Raw genomic sequence first — 10,534 nt, 5'->3', positions numbered from 1 at the left:
GAGTACTTGTCCCTCCATCCAGCTCCTCCCCTGCTCCTCACACACAACACCCTCAGCTCTGCTATGTGATCTCTGTGAGGGGAGGGGGGAGAACATGCTGCTAGGAGGGGGGGAGGTGATTTTGTTTCTGTTTCTCTCTGTGTCAGGGCTGTTATCTGATCCTCCTGTAGGAGTCTGTACACTAAGTACCAGTCTGCAGAAATAAGTCAGAGGCAAAGAGAGCTCTGAGGGGACTTTATGCTTCATGTATTTAAAAAACTGTTCATTTTAGGATATTAATGTATATTGCAAAAAGTCTTATGCCATTAGCTAACTAAAACTGAATGGTCACAGTATTTTTTTTTATAGTTATGCCTTAAGGGTGCGTTCACACCTACCGCATCCGCAGCTTATTTTTCCGCGGAAATCCGCAGGTCTGGTAGTGCAGATTTCAACCTGCGAGAAATCCGCATATGTGTGCGTTTTGCGGTTTTTCCGCAGCAAGTTTATCGCAACTGAAATGTCCGTTTAAAATGTCTCTCATTCTAAACGGACATTTCAGTTGCGATAAACTTGCTGCGGAAAAACCGCAAAACGCACACATACGCGGATTTCTCGCAGGTTGAAATCTGCACTACCAGACCTGCGGATTTCCGCGGAAAAATAAGCTGCGGATGCGGTAGGTGTGAACGCACCCTAAGGGTATGTTTACAAGTCCACAGTTGCAGAAAGATTACGGACTGATTCATTTCACACGTGAGCTTAACAGTTTTGATACATGAAAACCCCATGTGTTAGAAGCAAAGTAACATGTTTTACTTTTATTGTAACAAAAGACCTGCATCTAACAATAAGACATGAAATAAGGTCACACTATTAAATGTATCTTTAATAAAGCAAATAGTCATTTTACTTACAGAAGCTTCAGAAGTAAAATACAAACTGTACAGTTCCAGTTCAGGAGTGTTTGCTGGATGGGGGAGAAAAAAAAGCGATAGTGGGGAAGGGGTCACACTCGCACAGCGCCAAACCCTCTCACCCTCAGCTGAGACTCTACTTACTCATAGAGGGAATGGGTCCACCTATTTTTTTTTTTTTCCATTTTTGCTAGAGGTTTTGGTGACCAGTGTCCAGAAAAAATTTGGAAGCCAAAAACATAGCACCTACATGGTCAAAGCTTCAACATATAGAAAAATGGTCTCAGATTTTAGTTTTCCGTGGACAACATTTAATTTAGAAGACTTCAAAATACAAGTAAAAAAAATATATATATGTAGCCTGTGGAACATTGTTGGCACTTTGAGACGTCTGTTCAGTACAAATATATACGTCTATCCAATAATAAGACCATAATTATTTAGATAAAATATGGGAAAGGTTAAGTGCAAAGGACTGAGGAAGTGGGGAAGGGGTATCACAAGGGGGCAGACACTCACTTCAAGGGACTGAAAGTGAGCCATTTCATGTAACTCAATATTTAAAGCCAGTCTTCAGAACAAGTGGTACAAAATATCATTCTAAACAAGACAAAAAAAAAACACAGACTGTGCCAAGCACATCACTATAGAAGGGTTTATATACAGCACACAAGTCTCTGTAAACATAGACAGGATGAAGACTTGACTAGAAGGGGAAGCGAAAAAAAGAAAATTATAAATACAGGCGACGTCAGGGCGATTCCACACAACACAAAAAAGGTTACACATTCAGGGCCTGCTATGGACACATTGCTGTACAAGAAGGGGGAGGGCAGAGTTGGGGTATGGTTTATTTCTGTATATATAGCTTAGTTTAGTGTTTTATACATGTTTTTGGTATATTTAGATAAACTTTGTAGAAATAAAAAAAAAAAAACTAACTCTCAGAATGTGCTACGAAGAACACACCGTCACCTCCATCAGCAAGCTCTCCCTCACAGTAACAAGTTAACGCAGATTAGTGATAACAATTTAAGAAAAATACAAAAATAAGATTAATACTGTCAGTAAGTTTTGGAATTTTTAACTTTTTTATATGCTTTCCATACTAGAAAATACGGGGATTTAACAGTAAGGGCCTCTGCAAAAGATGAAATGACGATTTAAATACATATAAACTATATATATATAATATTTATATATAAAGAATATTTTTTGTAACATCGATCGGGATAAGGTGGGAGAATCTGTACAGAGAGTTCGATTTTGTGGTAAGCACCATTTATAAGCATCTCTACTGCCACTTTGGTTGGAAGAATCTCCGCTCCCGTAGGTTTCTGGTCGGTGTCATGGCACTGCTAAGTGACATTATGCTTCACTTTAAAAAATAGACTCTTATCATTCTACCTGCTAATTAATTTAGATATTTCTGAGCCAGCTCACATAGATATTTGATATTTTTATTCTATATTTTTTAATTATTTTTAAAGAATATTGAAAGTCTTTACTATCCCAAAATCGCTTTCTCTCATCAGGAGTGTTCTGTGCATAATGCCTTTGGCCATGTGAATAATGTACAAAAGAAAAGAAAAAAGTTGCAACAATTGCCAGAAAGAAGCGGTGTTGTATGACATGACCTGTAGCCACCAGGGGTTCAGGTCCTCACCATATATAGCTTTCTCCTGCAGCAGCTGGGATAAGATGGAGGGGGGGGTTATACTCCACCTCTGTCTCCCACCATCAGAATAAATGAGGGGATGGGGTAAAAACAACAAATTACAAAATTCTCCTTTTTATCCATTTGTTTTCTATAAAGAAGCAGAACCATTTCTGTCAGGGTCATCATAGGGGCACAAGGGAGATGCCAAGAAATGGCATTTTATAATTTGTAATATTCAAGAGTTCTTTCATAGGGTAGGTGCCCCTCAACCCTGGACATTATGAATTATACATCTGTTGACAGCACAGGAAGGAAACTGGTGCACCTACAGGCTGGAGAGGACTAGTTATGTTGAAATGTCAGTTTAGCTGACCCTTGGCCCTAAAACGTGATTTATTTACATGGGGACACAATAAGCATCTCAATATAAATACAGTTTTGGGGCAATTTTAACATGTCTAGCCTGGACAACCCCTATCTCACATTGGAAGTCTCATTGACACTAAGTAACCGCGGGGAAGTATCCCTCTGATACAAGCCCCTGTGGTCTCCTTACTTAGCAATAAGGGGCATCCATCTAAATAAAGACATACAGTCCCCCAGGCCAAAATGTATGCTGGGACAGGGGAATATACTTTGAACCTTTATGTTGAGAGGGATACAATCCCCATATGACAACTATAGGGGATATACTACCAGCACACCCCAACCCACCATCATGCTATCTGTACCCCCAGACACTGCAGCATAAATAAGCAGTTCCATGAAATGGAATAGCTATTTAATGGGAACCCAAGGTTGGATGTGGAGCAACAGAGGCACTAGGGGGTATTAATATGTATCCCTGGGTAGGATCCATAGTTTTATTGAGGTGTTAAACCTTAACTTAAAGGGAAACTCCTCCAAACTGCTGAATGACTGTGCGTTAAATTCACACTGCTCATCTCATCCCTAAGATTCAGTGGGAGATTACAAAGGTGATGTTTAGTCAGTCCATGGAAACCACAACACAGGATCAAAACCAAACAACCTATACTGCTTGTAACCCAAACTTTTCACAATGGTTATGAGACTGCAAACCCCTCCCTCCCCATAAAACACACCCAACAAAGGATCGGATCGCAGCTGAAATGAAGGTCTAGCAGCTTGGTCAGAACTGGTGCAGGTAGGAAGGCCTACGCTCGTGCTTCATCTGGAAAGATTTAAAGCCCTTGTTTGCCTGTTGAGATTGCTGCTGTGCGTAAGCAAACGTTGAGGAGATCCCCGTAGGCGGAGCGCAGTCATTGGCTGTGGACCAGACAGGTGACTGCAGCATTTGCATTGTATCGTTCCACTGGCTCACGGGATTAGTCATGGGGTATAAAGAAGAACTCTGATTGGGCAGTGTATTGGTGAGGGGGGAGGAGTGCTGCCAAGGAGCTTTGGGAGGCCAAGTTTTGGTTTTGTTCTCCTAAAAACAGAAAGAAATTGACTAGTTAATCAGATCCATCCTGAGTAACATAAAAGCAGGCAGTGCAGAAAGAAATAATACTATAATTCCTTAAGGTCAGCATCAATAAAATTTTGTGGCAAATTACCTGAGGTTCATAACTTGTATAAACACACTCAGAACCGCCACAATACAAGGCATTGCCTCATTTCTTCTCTATGTTAAGTGATCTGGTGGTATTCCTTTAATCTAGTAATTTCATAAAACCAGAAAACTAATTATTCTGCCAGATGTCTCAACATTGGTGGATCTATGAAAGTTTATCCTGTAAATCATATACTGCTAATATAAACAAATGACAACCAGTTAGGGGCTTTTAAACAACGTGATTATCGGCCATTACGGGTGATGATCGCTTTTTGTAATAAAAGGCAACAGCAGACATGACTAACGTCCAGGATAGCAACAATCCCCTACTCAAGCAGCTCCCCCACATGCTCGCTGTCAGCATGTGTAATAGCACCGGAGCAAGCAAGCGCTGACCTGACAGCACGATGTTGGCTGTCGGCATGTGTAATAGAACCAGCAGTGAGCAGATCACCCCGTGTAATAGTGGCTTTATTCTCCTTTCCCTTCTGTCCCCAGTAGGTTTCCCTGCAGACAGAAAATATTTGTACCATGGAAGTTGGAGCTGAGAGTAAAAACAAACAAATTGTAACTTTGCTATATACTGCTTGCTACTTGCTACTACTTCCCTGAAAGAAACATAGAAGAAATTTGCACAAGCTGCTGTTCAGTAAACTGAAGATCACTGTGCCAAAAGTTGACCTTTTACAAATACAATAAGTATCAATTTCCTGAACTGTGTCTCACCTGGTTAAGATCATCCACTGTGGAGAGAAGAGGTGGTGATGGTAGTGTGTTTGTCTCCTGTTCACCACTGCTATGTTTCCTAGCCAAAGAGAGTGGCAGAGATTACCATAAACAATAATGGTTATGTGCATGGTGCCACAAATCATTCCCTATTATCTTGAGTACATAACACAATGAAAAATGTGTACTGTGGGTGAACCAGTCATAGTTCCTACAAAGGTATGATATGTTTCCAACTTGGGAACAGGCCATCATTATTTGGCAAAAGGCGGCCATCTATTGATACGGACAAAAATAACATTCATGGACGTAGTGGGAGCATAGCCATAAAGAGCTATTTGTGTCAGAGATAGCTGCTCCTCTATACACTGACACTATGCATTCAGTGCTCACAGTTTCAGACTATGTGGAGACAGACCTCTTTGACAATGAGAATGGAACACCCAGCTGTCAAGTTATTAAGAAATTTTCAGCAGTAATAAAGAAAGAACACAATGATTTACTATTCCAAATGCAGCCGAAAAGTCGCTTAATGTGCACCAAATAGTTGTCATACATGTCTTGAACAACCACATACTGTACTTACGCTCTCACATTGCTATCACAGAGCCCCAGTTTCTGACGCGCTGCACTTCTAGGAGTGGCATGAGCCATTGCCCGTTCAGCCCATTACTGGCTGAGACGAGACTGTGGTCACTGATTGACTGAGCAGGCAATGGTCTGTCCTGACTCTGAGCCTGATGTGCATAATGGGCTAGAGGAGCTAGGAGGGTAATTATAAGGTTTTCTATTTTTCAGATGCCTGAGTGCAAATGTTTAAAAAAGTTGATTTACCTAATAACCCCTTTAACTAGGGTGTGGCTTGAAACGTATCACCACATGCCAATGGGCACCCACAATTTGGCTCAAAACACTGGTATGACGTAAGCCAACCAATGTTTGTTTTTATTATTATTTATGCAACAGCATTTTAAGATGAACCAAATGTCTCCAAAAACATGAGCCCCTGTAAAAAGTATTTGTATTTATGCATGTGGTATAAATATCTCAGGGCCCTGTGACACTGTATGGTATTACTTTGGTGCTTTCTATTATTAGACTGTGACGTGCTGCCTGTTGAGCAGCCTCCAGGTATTGATATCTGATAACAAAAGAGATGGCACAGGGAGTAATGCATCTTGGACTTCATTTACCTTCTTTGCTTCACTGCAGCAACAAGGTCTGGACCTGAGAACATAGAGAATAGACTGTCTCCGTTAGCAGATGAGGTCTCGTCACTTGAACTGGCTGAATCTCCCTGAGCACCCGTCCAGCTGCTATTTATTACATCTCTGGAAGACAAGAGAATTTTATTGTGCAATACGTCTACATTGCTGAAAAATAAATATTACAGTCTGGTTCTGCTGCCCACCCAAATAGACCAGTCCATATTATCTACTAAAAAGGCAGAATACTACAATAATGTAATGCAGAGAAAGAGCACAAGAGCAAAGCAAAAACAATTGTGTTGATGCTAATATTGCGTATCGAACCTGTTTAGTTTCCTGCTCCCTGCACATTTCCTCTTCCATCTTGCATGTTTATATTAGATGTTTATTTCCTTGAAAGTTCTTGTCTCATCCCTATTTTTTCAATTTACCGCAGTCCTAAAGCACCAATGGTATATGCTTCAACAGTTCCTAGCGTTGCCCAATGTATGGACCATACAGAGGCACATGTTATTAGTCACAAGTAGACATAGATGGGCTAGCAACAGGAAAATTCCAAAGAAAATACGGATTATAGCTCTACTCTGTGGGCTGTACTCTCACTTATCTCAAGAGTATGGCACACAAGTGCTGTCTCTAAAGAAGAGAGCAGCACAGCATTGAACAAGAGACACTGACGTCACAGCACAGAATGGAACTTCACACTTCTGGTGGCAGAGCTGCATAAAAATTAAAGGAGAAGTCTGACGAAAAGTATTGTATTGCCACCCAAAAGTTATACAAGAATATGCAAAAGAGGAGTCCGTGGAGCCTCATTGAAGAGTCTCAAAACACAGGACTAGCCAGATATCCCTCCGGGAAGGACCCAGCCAAGGGGCAGCTCCTGTTAGGAAACCACCAAATCCACCATATTAAGTGGCCCTATAAGTCAATGTAATGACAAGGGATAAACCAAGGCTAAGTAACCATCCACAGTTCAGCAATCTGTTTCTCAAAAGTTATACAAATCAGAGATGTAGATATATTACAGGAAATGTTTATAAAGTGCTTTTTTCCCTGTACTTACTACTGCATCAAAGCTTCACTTCCTGGATAACATGGTGATGTCACGACTAGTGATGTCACGATACCAGAATTTTGAGTTCGATACCGATACCAGCTGTTTTATTTTGATACTCGATACCATTTCAATACTAAAGTTTAAAAAAAAAAAACTGTAAAAATACAAATATAATGCCCCCCCCAGACTGCAGATATGTGCACAACACCTCCCAGCATGCCTCTATGTGCAGAAGGAGGTATGCTGGGAAGTTTTGTGTACAAGGAGGTATGCTGGGAAGTTTTGTGCAGAAGGAGGTATGCTGGGAGTTGTTGTGCAGAAGGAGGTATGCTGGGAGTTGTTGTGCAGAAGGAGGTATGCTGGGAGTTGTTGTGCAGAAGGAGGTATGCTGGGAGTTGTTGTGCAGAAGGAGGTATGCTGGGAGTTGTTGTGCAGAAGGAGGTATGCTGGGAGTTGTGTACAAGGAGGTATGCTGGGAGTTGTTGTGTACAAGGAGGTATGCTGGGAGTTGTTGTGTACAAGGAGGTATGCTGGGAGTTGTTGTGTACAAGGAGGTATGCTGGGAGTTGTTGTGTACAAGGAGGTATGCTGGGAGTTGTTGTGTACAAGGAGGTATGCTGGGAGTTGTTGTGTACAAGGAGGTATGCTGGGAGTTGTTGTGTACAAGGAGGTATGCTGGGAGTTGTTGTGTACAAGGAGGTATGCTGGGAGTTGTTGTGTACAAGGAGGTATGCTGGGAGTTGTTGTGTACAAGGAGGTATGCTGGGAGTTGTGTCAGGAGGCTGCTGCTGTACAACTGCAGCTCCCAACATATCTTTGTGCACTACAACTCCCACCAATCAGCTAGTTATTCCGTTTCCTATATTTTGGGAGACTCCTTTGAGTTTGTGGAGGCTGCAATGCAGTTATTGCCCACAAGGTATTTAAATATGTAAAAACCTGCAACAAGTAACCATACCGCAGCATGTGAACACAGCCGCAATTGGCCAGTAACTTGTGTCATAAGAATTATAGCAAATGATCTGGATATTTATAGGATTGTTATATATATATTGTAAGTGTCTGTATATATTGTGGCACTGCAGCGGGTCTATACACAGCACCAGGGTTGGCACAATGTACATGGGGGGAGACCGCCACAGAATATTCAGACACTACAATGCCATAGATAGAGGGGGCAGAGAGAGAAAAGAGAGAGAGAGACAGAGAGAGATAGATAGGAGACAGAGAGAAAGAGGAAATAGATAGATACTGTAGATAGATTGATATGAGATAGATAGATAATAGATCGATACTGTAGATAGATTGATATGAGATAGATAGATAGATAGATAGATAGATAGATAGATAGGAGATAGATAGATAGGAGATACAGGGCACTCACACTGACTGATGGACACAAGAAGAGTGGAGATAAGCCTCCACCGGCTTACAGCACAGGGAGAGGGTCCTGGACACTGCACGGGGAGGCTGTGGAGGAGGGAGTAGACACACAGGCCGGGCAGAGGTCACCACACTGCCCGGGAAGCACGGCCTGTGCTATGGAGACCGCTGTGCAGCTGCCTTACATACAGAGCAGTGATTGATGTCCTGACGACCTGTCCGGGCTATCGGGCGGCTGCAGCATTCTCTTCAGGCCCCCTGCATCCCGGTCAGTGTGATGACATGTGATTTCCCCTGGACGCTGTCTGCACTGCAATGCCGTTCTTAATAAAATGAAGGCTGCACAGCCGGCACCGTGTGACAGGGTAATCTGTAGCTTACATCCCCCTATAGCCAGAGCCGATCACCTCCACTGATGTCCACACTGATCCTGACAGCCCCGGCCTCCCCCACCTCACAGCTCAGCTACATATATAGTGGCCGCATCTCCTCCTCCTCAGCGGGGCCGCTCCATATGCAGGAGACTCGTGCTGCCTATGGAGCGGCTCGGGAAGGGGTTAAATGCTGCTGTCAGGTGTGACAGCGGCATGTACACTGTAAAATAGCCGGCACTAGCGATCGCTGTGTGCCGGCTATTTGAATTTGCCGCCGCCGGGAGAGCAGAGAAGGTGACTGCAGGGAGCAGGGGGCGGCACACAGAGAACACGGCCGGCGCTCAGCTAGCCGCCCGCCGTGTTCTCTGCTCTATACTTTATATTAAGCTGCGTTATTAGGCAGCTTAATATAAAGTATCGATACCAGGAAATCCTGGTACCGAACCATATTTTTGCTCGAAATATCGATAGTAGTATCGATATTTCGGTGCATCGTGCATCCCTAGTCACGACCCGACTCCCAGAGCTGTGAGGGCTCTGGCTGCTGGAGAGAGACACTGAGGGACACAGGGCACTGGAGGGACACTGAGCATCCCTCTGCCATCATCCTCTCAAGCAGCCACAGCCCGCACAGCGCTGGGAGTCAGGTCGTGACATCACAATTTTAAGTGAAGACTTGATGCAGTAGTAAGTGCAGGGAAAAAAAGCACTTTATAAGCATTTCCTATAATAAGTGTATATTGGGGATTTGTATAACTTTTGGGGAGCAATACAATATCTTAATAAATTGTTGCTCGACTTCTCCTTTAAAGGGACAGTGTCACATTTTTGAAAAATTTTTAATAAAAGGTGATAAGAAAAAATAAGTGTGTTGTATTTTTTATTTTTTTTTTTACATAAGGCTTGGGTGTTTTTATCAAATTAATGTTTGCACAGGGGGCTGCCATGTTTATAGTGTCTGTGTGTGACGTCATTTCACGACACACACACAGACACTATACGGCACCTCCTTAACATTGAAGTGAACCGACGGAGTCCGTCTGGTTCACTTACACTTGAGGCTCCGTCACTGTGAACTGCGCATGTGCATGGACATGCGCAGTACACAGCTGAATTACAAGGGGCGGGGTGGCAGCGCCATTTTCTTGAAGGACCTAGCCAGGCACGAGAACGGTGGAGGAGAGAGGCCGCACAGTGAGTGGGCAGAACTGTGTGTGCAGGTCTCTCCCCTCCCCACACACAGTGTCGGACTGGGCAACTCCCCCCACTAACAGTTCAGTAGATGAGCTTCATGCACGGACAGGCTGTAATACACTGTCCCGGAAGCTCACAGCTGCAGGCTCTCGGTGCCCGGACTTCCCTCCTGCTCAGCAGCGGACATGTGACATCGCGGCACTACTGAGCAGGAGAGAAGTCCGGGCGCCAAGAGGCTGGAGCTGTGAGCTTCCGGGACAGTGTATTACAGCCTGTCCGTGCCCGAAGCTCACAGCGGCGCCTTACTGTACCTGTAGCTGTACTCACCGCGGCCCCATACTGAGCTTCAGGGCCGGTGTATTACAGCCTGCCTCTACCGCGCCCTCTCCCTGTGCCCCCCACTGCTCCCCGTGCTACATCAGCTGCTCCCTCAGCCTCTCCCCCGTCACACCAGCCT

The 10,534-nt window shown here is 43.7% G+C and overlaps 1 protein-coding gene across 1 annotated transcript in view; it reads right to left on the bottom strand.

Moving 5' to 3' along the window:
- Positions 1-847: 847 nt before the first annotated feature.
- Positions 848-10,534, bottom strand: part of GARRE1 (granule associated Rac and RHOG effector 1) — a 94,345-nt gene continuing 84,658 nt past the window's right edge. Inside the window, exons 12-14 of the mRNA XM_069966168.1 lie at positions 6,052-6,189; positions 4,859-4,937; positions 848-4,006 (exon numbers count right to left, since the gene is read on the bottom strand). Of these exons, the coding sequence (XP_069822269.1) occupies positions 3,707-4,006; positions 4,859-4,937; positions 6,052-6,189 (517 nt within the window). The 3' untranslated portion in view covers positions 848-3,706. The remainder of the gene's footprint in view (positions 4,007-4,858; positions 4,938-6,051; positions 6,190-10,534) is intronic.

This window comes from Dendropsophus ebraccatus, chromosome 4, assembly GCF_027789765.1.
Source record: "Dendropsophus ebraccatus isolate aDenEbr1 chromosome 4, aDenEbr1.pat, whole genome shotgun sequence".
NCBI lineage: Eukaryota > Metazoa > Chordata > Amphibia > Anura > Hylidae > Dendropsophus > Dendropsophus ebraccatus.
The sequence above is the reverse complement of the archived record's forward strand: the minus strand, read 5'-3'. Positions and strand labels throughout refer to the sequence as shown.